Genomic DNA, 16897 nt, shown 5'->3' with positions numbered 1-16897 from the left:
TTAATTGCGGCAGCGAAGGTGTTAAGGTCTAAACCTTGCAGTGGTGGCTGGTGAAAATTTCTGCTAGGCAACACTGAGCAAAAATAAACCTACCTTAACATTAGGTACTTAACTAGTAATCAATTTTAGGCAAGCCGGTGGGAATCGGCTTGTGTGGACCAGCCGCTGCTGATACCTTGGCACGGCCCAGTAGTCTGTTAGGGCCTTAACCTGCTATTCAAATCCATGTCTTAATGTATGAAGAATTAAAAATAAATGTAAGGTTACAAGATAAATGGCACTAGGCCCACCTGACCGGAGACCTTAACTAAGATAATTCCCTAATACTTAACAATTTAATTTCTTTGTTTTCATGTCATGACATTGATGCTGCACTAGTTAGTGAATTCCAAAATGTACCCAACACTGAAAAAAACTTGTTGTTTAGATAAGTAAATGAAAATGAAATATTTTTTTTTCACATCTTTGCCTCGGCTAGTCTATGGCCATGAGTAATAATAAAAAGAAAATATAATATATCTATCTTTTGCCCGCGTTTTCACTTGCGTTAAATTCGAAAATTGCGAAATGCTCCATGCAAACTTCCACCCCCCCTCTTAGGGAAGTGGGGGTTAGAAAGAGACAAAAAGTAGCCTATGTCACTCTCCATTCTTTCAACTGTCTCCACTAAAAAAATCACGTCAATACGTCGCTCCGTTTTGCCGTGAAAGACGGACAAACAAACAGACACACACTTTCCATTTATAATATTAATATGTAAGTATGTGTAATTTATATATGCAACAACTTAAATGTAGCTTAATACAAAATAGCAATTAAACTTAATGAAAAATTGAGAAGAGTAAAGTCTTTAAAGTTTTCCACTGTTTTCCCAGTGAGATTTACTATGCACAACAGGGTTGCCAACCGTAAAGCAAACTTCCTCGTACGTATGCAGCTAAAGCTTTCAAACCTCGTACATATAAAAAATATTATTATTATGCATCGAAAACGTGTTTAAAACAAAATTAAGCATATTATATTATCGGGACCACTCCGTAAAGTACCTAAGAAATGATCGCACCGCACCGCGTCTGTGGATTTTTTTCACGTAAGTGATAGCGATAAAAAAATAACACTTTGTCGCTCTCACTTTCGTGAAAACATTCCAAGGTGCGGTGCGGTGTGGTTGTTGAAGCGATAGCTGCCATAGACAATCATCGCGTAAATGGTGTAAAAAGATGCAAAATGCTAATATATATTCAATTGGCCATATTATCAAAATCTCGTACATATTTGTACGAGGTTAATAGTATCCTCGTACCTCGTACGTAAGACCGTAAATCTCGTATTTGTACGAGGAACCTCGTACGGTTGGCAACCCTGATGCACAATTACTACTGATAAAAATACTGTTGACCAAAATTGTATGGTATATAAATCCCCTGTGTGTTTTTTTCAAGCAAAAGGTACCACATTTTTTCGGATGCATAAGGGCATTTAATGAGTAAACTGTATACAAATATCAAATTTCGTCCTCATGGTAAGCGACAATGTACCTTTTACTTGAGAATGTCACATACAGCATACATTAGCTACAAACAAAATAAGTCTCAGAACACTATCTTGAACATTATACATAAGTAGGTAATGCAAAAGAAACAAGAACTATGACAGATCAATTATTTAATTTAGGCTTATCTAATGGCCAGTAAAAACTTTCCCTTGTCAATAAACTTTATGACTAAGCTAGAATGAGGTAGCTACGTGCTCCAGCAGTCCATACCTGCTCCTAATAATAATTCCTAGTACTTACTTAATATTTGCACAATAAATATTGTAGGTATATGCCTATTATCTGAGTTCTAACAACTTACGTCAAACCTATCAATAATAGACCCTACCTTCTTGCAATAAGGTTTAGAAAAGGTCCTCTAACTCTCTCAATAATGGTACTAAATATACTGATAACCACCAAGACGTCCGGTACGATCGACCTAAGCTAACTGCAGTTCTCTCTCAGTAGTAAAATACACCTTAATGTATAATTTAAAAGTCGAAACTCGTTTGACGACACCAATTATAATAAATAATGAATGACCGACCACATAGATAAGGCTTCACGAGGGTTGATTCAGATGTTGTCTTATTATCTGTCCCGCTTTTCTCCAATCAAATGTTTGAGACAACACTACGCGTTTGAATTTTAATTGATTCGAATAGTTTAGTTCGCGGGAGTTTAGTTTACGCTCGGCCGTCGTGCGCAGAGAAACTACGTAAAACTAGTTTCCGTGTTTTAGTAGTTTTGGTGCTGCGTTGTGTACGTGAGACTTTTGTGAATGAATATTTTAGTGTCTGTGCTCGTGTCGTGAAGTGTGTTCAAATAAAGATTTTGCATTTTTTAAACGTCGGTTAGTTCTAATTGCATTGTGTAGTTGGTCGTAAAGCTTAAGCCGACTGCCGCAAGGTGTGTAAAGTTTAAGTATAGGAATATATAATATAACATATTTAAGTAATTTGGATACTGTTTATATACTTCCATACATTTTGACGACCGGTCTGGCTCAGTCGGTAGTGTCCCTGCCTGCAAAGCCGCAGTCCTGGGTTCGAATCTGTGTGATGAGCACAGATATTTGTACCTGAGTCATGGATGTATTTATCTATCTAAGTATGTATATCGTCGCTTAGCACTCATAGTACAAGCTTTGCTTAGTTTGGGGCTAAGTTGATCTGTGTAAGGTGTCCCCAATATTTATTTATTTATTTACCTCACCTACTCACTATATTTTGCCAAAATTATTAGGAGTTTTAACTTATGCAAATACGCAATACGACCTTTTACGCAATATTCGGAGGTTTATCCTGTTTTAGCACTGATCTATGTTTTTAACCGTCTAGTAGATTACATATAATTTATCTAAAAAAACGACAATAGGAATCAAAACTCATTGTAGGATCCAAATGACTCTGTGTTAATTAATTAGTCATTATATTTTTACCTTAATTAGAAAGTATTATTATTTCCGCTTTTACAGGTAGTTATATCTTTATGATATACATATGAGGTAAACGAGCAGACAGATCGCCTAATAGTAAGCTATTTCTGTCTACCGAAGCACCTGTGTGGTGGCAGGTGCGTAGCCGGCCTTTAAGATAGGCTGGGTCAGGAACTTTTGAATGTGCTCCACCTTAATGTGGAACAAAATTACATAGTACCTAGGTTTTGACAAAATGCGTATTTTCAACCAAAATTAGGTAGGTATCTACTGAATTAGGTAGGTATCTATTTGTGTTATAATTCACAATCGTTATGTTAAGTACGTTATCGGTGCGTAGCGTAGTAAACGAGGCGTATCAACTTTCGGTAACACAATCAGCTTGCTTTTGCACAAATTAATGTATGGTTAATACATATTGACGTAATAAATATGTAAGTAACTTATGCACTGAAATAGATATCATACACCAAAAAAACGATTAAGTCCACTGGAGGCGGAGCCAGAAATCGAACCTGGAGTCTTCAGCTTACGCGGATAACGTGTTCTTACCTCTACACTACTTCGATCTCCGTGATACCCTACCGGCCCTTCCCTAAATTATGGTGTGTGTTATCCTTGAAATCTAGGGCCCTTTGATTGAGGCTTCGTGTGACTTTGTATAAGGGCTAGCAATATGTGCTTGCACCTTCTACGTATCCTTTACAGGATTGCGATATAACGAGATGGTGTTTATTTGATTCTATTCTATCTATCTATCATTGATAGATAGATAGAATAGAATCAAATAATTTTATTAAATATATTTTTATTTGTTTTTTTTTTCGAGTAGTCACACTCATTAGGTATATTTTTTCATTTTGTTTCGAGTAATATAAGTAACTTGGCATGTAAAGTAGGTAATATTTATTTTTTTATTGTAATCCCATTGTCACAGTTGAAAGGCGATGGCCGAGGAACCATTGAAGCTCTACTGGGACCATTTCTTCAAAGCGGAGACCGGAACATACGAGGTGAACCATTTTAATCATCATCATCTTAATTTCAGCTTGGACAATGTGTTGAGGTTTGAATCAAATGCAACATTTATACTGGCTACTATGGTACTATAGATTTGACGTGATTTGGTTTACCTACTTCACTTATTGATTGACGCTTGTACTGTGTAATATATAGTCTGTTTTATTTACTTCTGTGTTTATATGTTATTAATGTGCAACCTGAACAACTAGATTCCTTGCGCCACTCTGCCCGTAGCCCTAACAAAATGTCTGGTTGTCTGCCATTTTGTTTTACTTAGTTCAAGGGACTTGGTCCAGATGGTACGCTCCACATTGCCCCTCTGGATAAGCTATGGTGATCTGCAGAGTAAAATATTGACTGGTTCTCTGTCATTATACAGTAGATATCCAAAGTAAAAACGTGACTACTGTGATTATAAAAGTGAACGACTCTGGTCTGGACATTCGTATCTCATTTTCTTTTTCAAATATCACGATATTCATGATCTGAAGCATGTATCGAGGCCTGTTGAAAATAGCCTCGAAATTAGCATTACATTCCTTAACTAATGTATATTGTTATCTCAACAGGAGATATTTAACCAATTAACTTTACTATAAATCTGTTGCCCCCATAATTTCAACTTCGAACACCGCAAATACAGCCTGGCAAAAAAGGTTTTTATCACAGCAACACTTACCTACAAAATAGGATCAATTAAAATTTTCTCATACAAAGTTGAAAGTTACAGCCTGGCAAAAAAGGTTTTTATCATAGCAACACTTACCTACTGTTATCATACAAAAGTGACTCAATAGTTGCCGCAGGAAAACGGTTTACATGGACGGTGGCGCCCCTATTAATTTGTACCCTTTTTGGCCGGGCTGTTTGTATGTTTGACGATTTTAACAGATGCGCTATTGTTTCAGAAATCAGCGTGGCTAGACTTGTTCTTAGCGGAATTCCTTGTCAGACTTAATGGCGGCGCAGATCCGAAAGAACTCATAAACTTTTGGTAAGCATAATTTAGTTTTGTATGTTTTTTATAACAGTTTTAAAAATGGAATAATTTTCTATTTGGTTCCAAATACTACGATAAATTTGTTAAAAAAATTTCTCAAATCCCACCTCATGTTTCTCATATTCTTATTCTCAATCGAAATAAATGTTTCAGTACAGATGGTGTTTTTTTTACGCACTAGTGCGAGAAGTGGTTCATTATATGTCAGGTCGAAACTTCCGAGGGCCATCTGTACTGAAAAACGTCGTTCGATACACGTGCGAAAAGGAAATTCGTAACTCGTGTCGATTTAAAACACTCCCTTCGGTCGTGTTTTAATTTATCGCCACTCTTTTCGAACTTCCTTTTTTACGCACTTGTATCGTAATGCACTATTTCAGTACAGATGCATGGTGCTTTGTTTACGCACTAGTGCGAGAAGTGGTTTTTTTTTCATGTCAGGTCGAAACTTTGGAAGACCGCCATTTGTAATGAAAAACGTCGTACGATACAATTCGTAACTCGTGTCGATTTAAAACGCCCTTCGGTCGTGGTAGTCATGTCCATGGAAAATTCTGTATAAAATGTGCAACTTTTTAATCGTTTCAACAGTCGAAATAGGTGTTTAAGAATTTAGATTATTCCTCACTGACTACCTTCCACTGCCATGCTATCTAATTTAACTATGCATAACTTTCTGTACGTCTAGTCCCGTGAGCGGCGTCGTGACGCTAGTGGGCTGCGAACTGCTTTGCGGGATCCATCGCGTGACGTCATCGCTGAGCGCGCACAGTTCACCCAAAGAAAATGATGTTGCAGTACCAGGTACTAACTCCGAACTACAAAGAACTGGAACTAAACGAAGCTTCTTCCCAAAATCCATCCATACTAATATTATAAATGAGAAAGTGTGTGTGTCTGTTTGTTTGTCCATCTTTCACGGCAAAACAGAGCGATGAATTGACGTGATTTTTTAAATAGAGGTAGTTGAAAGGATGGAGAGTTACATAGGCTACTTTTTGTCTCTTTCTAAGCCACATCACACATTTTGGCATAAAAAAACTAGTATTAACGTAAAATAAAAAAGCATTCCTTTTTTATTAGCTGTGGGGATCTGGGGATAACCCTACATGCAAGTGTGTTTTATCCTTATACCTAGAAGTTCACAAATATTATCCCTACCTATTTATTTGTATAATGAGTTTTTTTAACAGGTTATAGTTTTAGTAATTTTGTTTATGTGCTTATAACAAACTAGCATTTGCCCGCGGCTTTGCTCGCGATTAATTCGAAAATTGCGGAATACTCCATACAAACTTCCACCCCTCATTTTAGGAAAATGGGGGATGGGAAAGAGACAAAATGTAGCCAATGTCACTCTCCATCCCTTCAACTATCTCCACTTAAAAAAATCACGTCAATACGTCGTTCCGTTTTGCAGTGAAAGACGGATAAACAATCAGACACACACACTTTCCCATTTATAATATTAGTATGGATAAGTTATTGTGTGTTTCCAAACTACAATGATCGTAACAGACTTTTTTTTTGAACAGTGGAGGAAAAAGAAGATCGTCCGACAAGTCTGTTCACAAAGACCAACTCACAGTCGACCGAAGAAGTGCTCCGCAAGTACTTGTTGGGAGGCGTGGCGTGGCGCTGTCTGGCGCTGCTCCGAGCGTTAGGAGTCGAGGTACGATGCTAACCCGCCCCTTATTCATAACGCCGATAAAGTTCGCTTGTCCCTTTCTTACACACCAATGCGTCGGAAAGGGACAAACGGACTTTATCGGCTTGATAACTTTGGTGAACGTTTATGAATAAGGGGGTAACACTATACTGTCCTGAAAACTGAGGATCGAGAGCCCAAGGCTAAGGCCCTATAACTGTCTATGAGAAGCTTTACTTCCGTAATCGCCAGGTTTGCGGATAGCACTTTAATGTTAGCGAATAAGTAGTCGAATTATACCATACCTTGTCGTAGGTATGACTTGTATTAACGACACGATGAAAATGTATCTAGACCAGACTTAGAATCAAATTAAAGTATTCAGACGATTTCTAACTTGGGAATTAATTCGTCGTCTAAACATTTTTTTTTTAATCTAATTTGACCGGTCCTGTAGATAGTAGGTATCTTCCGTGGGAGTTCATAACATAATACTCATAATAGGCAAAAAATCCTATACTTAAGATAATAGTATTTTATACAATCGTGATATAATACAAAGCTTTTCAGTCGAGTACCTACCATGTTTAGGCCACGAAGCCTGCTGAGTGGCCTGATAGTAAGGTACGAGAGTGAAAAGCTTAATTATGTATACAATACTTTTTCTACAAGTCATCATCTTCATCATCAATGGACAGAAATATCATCTTCATGCAAGTTGAAATTAATGTTAATAGCGTCGTTCACCGTTGTATCAATTGTTTGTAATAACCGTCTCTGATTGGTCGATAACGCGACAGATAAAAAAAATGAGTTTCAGATGCAGAAAAAATTGCCAGGTATCGCAAATTAGTATAGAAATTGTATGAAGTTCTATTTTTGAAATTATTACAGTTAACTAAAGTCAACTATAATGAGATTATTATAGTTGAATCGGAACTGCCATAGAGTATCCAACACTGAAAAGTTAGCACTTATAGTTTAGTCTGTGGTGTCCTAATTGACAGATTACAGTCGACGAGAAGATAAAATATTTTATGCAGTGCACGAAATTAACTACCACATAATTAGAAGAAAAATATGGTCAGTAGTTATGTTTAAACATAATTTGTATTTAATACTCTAAAGAGAAAGATATAAAGTAAATTAATTGACCGTGACGTCACTTCTCAGTATTTCATTGTTATTCCATATTAGCAAATCGTTTTGACAGTTCTTAAAAAGAAGCTGATTTGACTAGTAGGAAACTATAGCCTAAGTGTTTTTTGATTCCTTTTAGTTTCCTGGCATTGGGTAACGCCCCTTAGCTTATGTAAGCTAAAAGTAGTATCTATCACTAGTTTAATTACTATTTAACATAAATCATATCATTATTTAGGTGTAATTATAGGGGCAATGAGTACCGGTATAAATACGTAAGAACAGTCTGGTTTGCTGTAATAATAGTTATTTGTTATACAAGGGGGCAAAGTTGTATTTTAACGCCGAGTGTGGAATTGAAAAACGAGCAAGTGAAAGGATTCTATAGTTGAACCACGAGCGAAGCGAGTGGTTCGAGAATAGAATCCTGAACTTGCGAGTTTTTCAACACACGAGAAGTAAAATATATTTGCACCCGAGTGTAACACAAAACTTTTCGCCTCACTATAGCGAGGAAACTACAACGCAAAAAAATGCGTTTTTCACTGCTTCCAGTAGTTCCACAGGTGGTAAATCATCTTTTTTAGTAGATTCACCTACTTTTATCAATTTTAAAGCAGTTAATTTAATTATATTCAAGGTCAAATTACTTTACCCACTAGTGGATAAAATGCGTTTTTACCCGCTGGTATTAAAGGACAAAACACGTGTTTCCGAGCTAGTGAGGGGAAAACGTTATTTATTGCACAATGCATTACCGGTACATGATCCGGAAGCATGCTTTCATAAATTTAGCTATGTAGTCGAACCGTTAGCGTATTTAGCGTATTTTAACCGAATATGTGATGTAGTCAGTAGGTACTCAACGAATATGTAGCATTTATGACGGTAGCAACGTAATGAACGCATATAGGGTGAATTCTCATTTTATAGCGAATACATTTTTGACCTAAAATTTCGACTGTCTATTACGTTATTAAAATAATAACCTAACCATAAAATTAAAATTTTGAAAAAAACCCCGACATAGTGGACGGATTTTCATGAAACATGGCTAAGAACACTCCCGACTAACTCCGCTTTCAAACAAAAAAAAAATCTATCGGTAATAGATCGATTCATCCGTTCGGGAGCTACGATGCCACAGATAGACACACACAAAAAGACAAACACGTCAAAATTATAACACCCCGTCATTTTTGCGTCGGGGGTTAATAAAATCTGGCTACTAATTTGCATAGTTCCTGTTTATTAGGTTTAACAGTTTCGGTTTTGGGTGGTTTTCGCAAACTGTAAAACAGGAAAGCCGATAAATAAATATGAAATTGACGATATGAGATTGACGTAGAATAGGCTACTTGCGTCCTAGCCTAGTCAAATCAGCTTCTTTTTAAGAACTGTCAAAACGAATTTTAACGGTGTGCTAATATGGAATTAATATGAAATCGAATTGAGTGACGTCACGGTCAATTAAGTTACTTTATATATTTCTACCTGACTTATTAAAAAGAAAATCGATCAAAAAATAACTTATGCGTCCATGTATTTCCAATAATGATCTGATGCTTTATTTCGTGCATAGTATAAAATTTTATTTTAAGAACAGTGAAGCTCCCTATTAGAAGACTTTTGGTTTGTAAATTTAAACACTCGATATAGTATTTTATGAAACTGGTGGTTAAAATAGGTCAAAAAAGGTGAGTGGCGTGGGTAACAATTTGAGGCGAAGCCGAAAATTGTTAAAAAACGCCACGAGCATTTTTTGACTCAGTTAAACATCTGTACTAGGTTTATAGTAGCGTTACTAAATATAAACGTTCATGTGCACATTACACACAGTCAGTTGAGTTTATGTATTATATTTCATGATAACGATTAAGAACTTAATAATTGGAATCTAAATAGATCGCTGTGTAAATCGTACTATTGCGTTATGTAATTGTTCTAATCTTATCTTATCGTAACGTAAATAGTTCATATCTCGATGCATAACGCACTTCACAATACATTGTACGTTATGTATAACATGGTAAACATGTTGTTATCACTAGATAGATATAGCTTCTGGGTCGGTTTGTTTTTTTTTTTTATAAATGGGCTTACTCTTGGCCACAGACTAGCCAAAGATAATGGAGTGATTTCTCACCTTTAGAACGAAAGCGACCTAACTCTGACAGAAGTCGATATTGAATTAGGTCGATTTCGTTCTAAAAGTGCGATTTGTAGGATTTTAGTAGGTATCAGTTTATTTATAATAATGTATTTAAAGTAGTATGAACCGGAATAAGTGTCGAGTGGGCCGATTTTTTGAAATTCGACCATTCGATTTCAAAAAACTCCAAAAAAACATCCAAATTAGGTGCGAGAATTATCGCCCAACAGATAATTTAGATTTCGCGGCTTTTACTATTGGCAAAGTTGTTTGACCAGCTATATTAAGGAAGTAATGTCAATCGTTTTATTTTCATACCGGTTCTGTATTCGTCTACGAGCACTTTCCGGTGCACAAGTACCGATGCATCGTTCAGAAAATGTATAGACTGGTTCAACGTACTATAACTACATTACCTTATAATGGGCGCTTATGTCTGAGCAAGTGTAACAACAAGTCAGCATATGACTAAGTAATTTGATTACGACCCTTGTTTATTAGAAGAGTTTGTTAATAATATGTCTATGAATTTGTGTTTTAATTATATCTAGGTATGATTAATAAATACGATATCTAAACGGATTATATGATTAAATATACATACAACTAATAAAAAATTGAAATAAGACACAAAATTACTATTTAATACATAGTCTCATCTCTAAATAGAATTTAGTCGTCGTAAAGAAATATGTAGCGTTACTTTGTCTATAAAACGGGTTTTTGTTAAACACTTAGTAATGCTAATATATTCGTTGGAAATGTTATTTTAGGAATGTTGGTCATTAAGAATTGAGCGTTTGGAATCTCGTTTGGATGATTATTGATTAGTACCTAGTACCTACCTAATTTAAGTAGTTAATATTTTTTTTGGTTGAATACGCTAAATATAATAAACAATATGTCCATTAAAAAAACTGGCCAAGAGCGTGTCGGGCCACGCTCAGTGTAGGGTTCCGTAGTTTTCCGTATTTTTCTCAAAAACTACTAAACCTATCAAGTTCAAAACAATTTTCCTAGAAAGTCTTTATAAAGTTATACTTTTGTGATTTTTTTCATATTTTTTAAACTTATGGTTCAAAAGTTAGAGGGGGGACGCACTTTTTTTCCTTTATATCACACGTTGGGGTTGGAATGAAAAAAAATATCAGCCCCCACTTTGCATGTAGGGGGGGTACCCTAATAAAAAAAAATTTCCCATTTTTTATTTTTGCACTTTGTTGGCGTGATTGATATACATATTGGTACCAAATTTCAGCTTTCTAGTGCTAACGGTTACTGAGATTATCCGCGGACGGACGGACGGACGGACGGACGGACGGACGGACGGACGGACGGACGGACGGACGGACGGACAGACAGACATGGCGAAACTATAAGGGTTCCTAGTTGACTACGGAACCCTAAAAAGTGGTACAATTTAATTGAAATGTTTATTGAACAAATACCGAAGGCTTACTGCTAGCTAAATTTATTGCAAAACACAGTTGGCCCGGCAATGAAACACTAAAGCAGACTTGCTTTAGGCCTTCCCTCTTTTCCTCCAATCAATCCTATCATTTGCACTTTCCCACCAATTCGGATGTGTCCAAGTCGTCACACCATCTCCTTTCTGGTCTGCCTACACCCCCACACACACACCTCAAAACTTTTAGGTTCTGTGACTAGAATGCAGTTGCAGAGTACAATCGCTTACGCTTTGTAAGCTTTTAAAAGCTAGATCTCCCTATTGCTCTTCGTAGTGGTGTGCGTTTGAATCGTGACGTAGGGTCAACGATTGTCACTTCAGATAAGCCGGCAGGTCCTAGTGTTAATGCTAATGCATAATGTTAATAGCCTAATAAAAATCTACAGCTTAACAAGGCGGGAAGTTAAAATCAAACTAGAAACATGGCTGCAAAAGTTAACATATCATGAGACAGAAAATCTTCTCATTATACTTTCTTAAAAAATAGGCAACTAAATAATGTAAATAATTAATTAATTAAATTGTCTAGGTAGGTACAACAATGTATGCATGTGTAAAACGTATTTGAAATAGTTAAGAGTCTAAAGCTTAATTTTTATCACTTCCTTTAACCACTGTTACATGACCTGCAATATTGTAATGACTTCAATATGAAAATGGAAGAACTCTAGCCCCTAAAGGCACAGGTACTAACCTAGTTTAGGGGTCAAAGTTTGACCACTTCAAGCCGACATCTTTGTACAAATCCCTAGTATAGTTATTATGTAACTCTGTTATTATGTAACTTGCTCTTTTATGTACAATAAAGATAAAGATATTATATTATTATAATACAGGGCCTCTCATGCTGTCGACAACTGAGTTCCGTCCTCATCTGGCTTTTCGGTGAGCTAAGCGCGGGCGCGTCCACTCCGGCGCAGCCGCGTCCGCGCGGTCGAAGGGCGCCCATACACCAACTATTTTCCAACAGGTACTTACTGAGATAACTAAACTATAACTAACTAAGTATTTTGGCTAAGTTATCCAAAGTGAATCTTGGCCTCCGAAATGAGAGATGGCGATCTTGCTAGTTCTTGCCAGATCTTGAGCAGCTGACGTAGATCCGCCGCCACTGTCACAGCGATTTGAAGCTGACGTAGATCACCAGCCGGTCGCCAAGAACGCTCTCTTCACAGCTGAGTTGAGAAATGCAAAGATAGGTTCAACATTATTGTCTCTTGTTTTTTGATTAATTGATTATTTTCATTTCATTATAACGTGTACGAATGAAAACTATATAACACATTCGCTAAAACCATTTTTGAGTTTTCGCGTAAGTTCTCTCGTTTTCGTCGACTCAATACAAGTACTTTCGGATACAAGGGCAGTGAACTAACAGACGCAGACGCAGAACTACATAGAGCGCAACATACTATTTGCCAGGTTTTCTTTTAATTACGTTAGCAATAGTTAATGAAGAATTTTATTATAGAATATGGTCCAAACAGAAGCCAGCTGGCAGTCCGGCGTCAAAGGTCAACAACACTCCAGTATCGGACCGGGGTACGACTGGCCGGTAATTACATACAATTTCATATTCTTGGTATAGTCATTATGACCAAAGTTTTTTTTTACTTTTATCCTAAATTATTTTTGAATCTATTTCCTTGTAATATCAAACAATATCAATCATGCAGGGACAATACAATAACTCAATTGTTTTTTTGATATCTTAGATCGAGACACGTAAGCCAAAGTAAGGACGAGGCCAAAACGAAAAGGAAATCGCTCAAGCAAGAATTGTCTTCCGAGTCTGGTGACTCCAACGACGACTTGCAGGTTCTGAACCGGTCGCTCGCCATCAAAATTTCTTCTCCCGACGATTTCGAGTACTTCAACTCGCCTCTAAAGTCTTCCAATGAGTATGCCAATGAACTTTACGGCGATCCCTTTCTTTCACCAAAGAAAACAAAACCAAAACCAGACGATTATATAAACGAAAAGCATAGAGAGGTTATAAATTCTGAAATATCAGCGTTTGAGTTTATTCTTATGATCACGGATTTACTACAAGAGCTGTGTAAAGCTGAAAGCAGTCTGTCGGGGTCTGAAGGTTCACAAATATCAATGCAATGTATAAATTTCTCTTTGAAAAATCTATGCTCTCTACAGTTTGGCTCGCTTCCCGCTTGTTCAAAGAGCGCGGATGAAGTCTCCCACATTAAAGTCGCCCTAACAGAGCTACTAATCGTCTCATTAGACAAAGTTCTTATCCGACCCGACTTGTGTGCTAAACTAATAAACAATGGCATACTACCAATGCTGCTAAGAATATTAGAGGACGTAATCTGCAAATCTAGCTCTAAGTACCACAAGAAGGATGAGAATCTCGCCAACGATATTTTAACAGAGGCTCAATCTGACGATATGCTCAGATTCGTTTTCGGAATAGCATATTCTATCACAGCTTTCTTCCACTGCCTTCTTATGCAGTGTCGTACGTTGGACAACTTAAGGGAATTCACCGACCAGTTCAAATTGTACGGTGAGTGTCTCAAAGGCGGTCTACTCAGAGAATGCGTTGAGTTGATGATCAGGATAAAGGGTGTGGATAACGACGAGGCTGTCACGCTTATTAAGAAGCTGTTAGAGTCCGTGGGGAAGCTGATAAGCGGAATGAAGAGGGTGCGCAGCGAGGTAGTGCACTCCGCAGCCTGCCCCCGTACTAGACATAAGGTGTGCCGTGCGCGAGTCGCAGCGGGCATGCATCATCATCATGACATTCTAGGCGAGGCCAGTATAGATCTTCCCCTATCATCCACGTGTTGCGTATCAGTTCTGTACGGTACACTAGCTTGTTTATTAACGGACGAGGAAGTGTCCGGTCAGGCCCCGCTCAGGCATAAAATACTGCGTGTCATGCTAAACTCTGGAGTCTGCTGCTGCTTTTCCCCTGGACTCCTCATGGAGAACATCGTCCGATTGATGTTAACGCACGACTCAGTTGCTTTGAAATGTCTCCAAGTTTTAGAACATACTGTGTATGGAGACTTGGGGGCGAGCGTGCTCATACCGAAGGTCACAGACCAGCTCCCTTGTTCTATTTGCGAGCCGAGCGATGACAAAAGGTTCGCTAAGAAACACTGCCTCCATTCCGTTAGCCCTGTTGATCGGAAGAGTATATGGTCCTTCTTAATCCACTACAACTCTTTACTACAACTGGATAATCATAACAATGTGTTGCACGCAACAGTGTCGCATTTGCTTCGAGTCACACCAAAGTGTCGGTTAGAAATGAAGCACGAGTTACTCTTTAGCGTGATATACCCGACTTTCATAGTGGCCAAACATAGATACATTATTAGAATGGAGGACTCTGCATACTTCCTGACCGTATCGTGTCTAAATATATTTTCCAGTCTACTAAACACGGTGTCTTTTGCCGATCAATTCATTCAAAAAGGAGGCCTCAGTTACGTGCTTGAACTTGTTTCTCTACCAGAATTCTCAAACCAATGTTGTTCCATACTCGAAATAGCTATTACCGTAGAGATATTCAAATTGATTAAGGAGAATACCACCACAACTTATTATAGAGAAATAAGCTCTCTAGCATCAATCCAAATGCTATTCAAGTCTCTGTCAGAAACTACACAGAGATGCTTTAAAATCTACCGCCTGAAACTTCCGGAAGAAAAATTTGAAGAGCTTTCTGATGTTACGGAAGAAAAGAAACGGTTATCATTCAAAGAGAAACGCCGTGATTCGTCACATTTAAGAAAATTGTCAATTTCTATGCCGAAAGCGATAAAAACCAGCTTTGCTGCGGGTGAAAACGTGATAGAAGAGTCTATAGATGATTACTTAGAGGCTTTGAAGAATTCATGGACGTTCTGGAAATCATGTGCGGCGCTGTGTCTTTATAGTCCTGTGTTCAGACAATACGTGGTTGACGAGGACGTGTTCTTGGACAGCTTTGGGCTGCTGCGAGTGCTGTTGTACTTCGTGTGTAACTGCGAGAGCTCGCCGGCGGAGATGAGACTGCTGATTAAGATCGTGGAGGCCCTGCTAACGGTGCAGTTCTCCGTGTCAGGTGAGTTATTACCATTTTGAGCTACTAACTGATTACAGATACAATTTATTGATAGAAGATGGAGACTACCGTAGTCTGGCCCGCAAAATACTGTAACAGTTTGGCGATAATTTGTAACTTTAGACTTTAAGGTTTTTCTTTTTTCAATAAATTAAAAAAAAAAAAAAAAAAAAAAATGTAACATGAAAATGTACCTATCCTTTAAAATTTGTACCTACTTAGGTTTTCTAGTTAAATAATTTCCTGTAAGTTCAAATTACCTTTTATATTTAGTTACGCGCACTCTATATGAGACCGAACTAAATACAACAAACTCATTTATCTAAATGCTACTTTAAATCGAGATATGATATGTAAACACCCGTATGTATACCACGGTATTTTTTAATTTCTTTGATTGATTGACTGAGTAAAGTAATTACATTTGTCATTAATAACTTATAGACACGATAGCAGCGTTCGAAAACAGACGTGGTTTCCGTATTTTCTGTCTTGTGCAATACAACTATCGCTATAGTCTAAAAGTTGCTTGTGCCAATATTTGTAAGTTATCCATACTGATATTATTGGGAAAGTGTGTGTCTCTGTTTGTTTGTCCGTCTTTCAAGACAAAACGGAGCGACAAATGACGTGATTTTTTAAGTGGAGATAGTTGAAGGGATGGAGAGTGACATAGACTACTTTATGTCTCTTTCTAAGCCCCCACTTCCCTGAAATGGGGGAGTGGAAATTTGTATGAAATTTTCGAATTTAAGGCGAGTGAAGCCTCGGGCGATAGCTATTTTTATTTGTATTGTAAATTAGAGGGGAAACCTTGAACGTAAGTAGTTACCATAGAATCTGGTAAGATAGGACCTTACGTCCTTGTACCTAGTTTGATTCAATTTTACTCCAAACTTCTAGTTTCACTGAAGTGCCTTTTTGTATGTGTTTGTATTTCTAAATAAATAAATTAAACATTTAACAGGAACAAAACAAATTTAAAGCTACAAGGAAGCATTAACAAGTAGGCATTTCTACCCAAGCATACGTTAAAAGCCGTTATGAAATGATTGGTCAATTTGTATCAAATGTTTCGCTACGGTCGGAAACCACAGACGGAACATTCCACCCGACACGTGGTCAGATAATACAGCACTGGTAACTTTATATTGCCAATATACTATTGCTAATGTACATGTAAAACTAAATTGAACTCTGTTGTGTTGAAGGAAATATTCGTTATGCACTGCCGACATTTTTATTAAAATCAAATTATTATATTTGAGAAGACTTGAATGATCTATTTTAGGACTTTACAAATTACGTTTGTGCTCAAGCTATTAACAACTACGTACTACAACGTAGGAGTAGCACAGTACCAACAGTTTATAAGTAAAATAGTATCTCGAATGGAGCTAAGGTCGCGCGTCGAGTTCG

General features: G+C 37.3%; 1 protein-coding gene across 1 annotated transcript in view; it reads left to right on the top strand.

Annotated features, from left to right (window-relative positions):
- Positions 1 to 2234: 2234 nt before the first annotated feature.
- Positions 2235 to 16897, top strand: part of LOC125225149 (lysosomal-trafficking regulator) — a 56002-nt gene continuing 41339 nt past the window's right edge. The window contains 8 exon segments of the mRNA XM_048128724.1: positions 2235 to 2446; positions 3913 to 3988; positions 4907 to 4992; positions 5687 to 5802; positions 6534 to 6670; positions 12243 to 12376; positions 12878 to 12961; positions 13122 to 15478. Coding sequence (XP_047984681.1) covers positions 3923 to 3988; positions 4907 to 4992; positions 5687 to 5802; positions 6534 to 6670; positions 12243 to 12376; positions 12878 to 12961; positions 13122 to 15478 — 2980 coding nt within the window. The 5' untranslated portion in view covers positions 2235 to 2446; positions 3913 to 3922.

This window comes from Leguminivora glycinivorella, chromosome 1 (assembly GCF_023078275.1).
Source record: "Leguminivora glycinivorella isolate SPB_JAAS2020 chromosome 1, LegGlyc_1.1, whole genome shotgun sequence".
NCBI lineage: Eukaryota > Metazoa > Arthropoda > Insecta > Lepidoptera > Tortricidae > Leguminivora > Leguminivora glycinivorella.
Note: the sequence above shows the minus strand (reverse complement) of the source record. Positions and strands in the feature narration are given on the sequence as shown.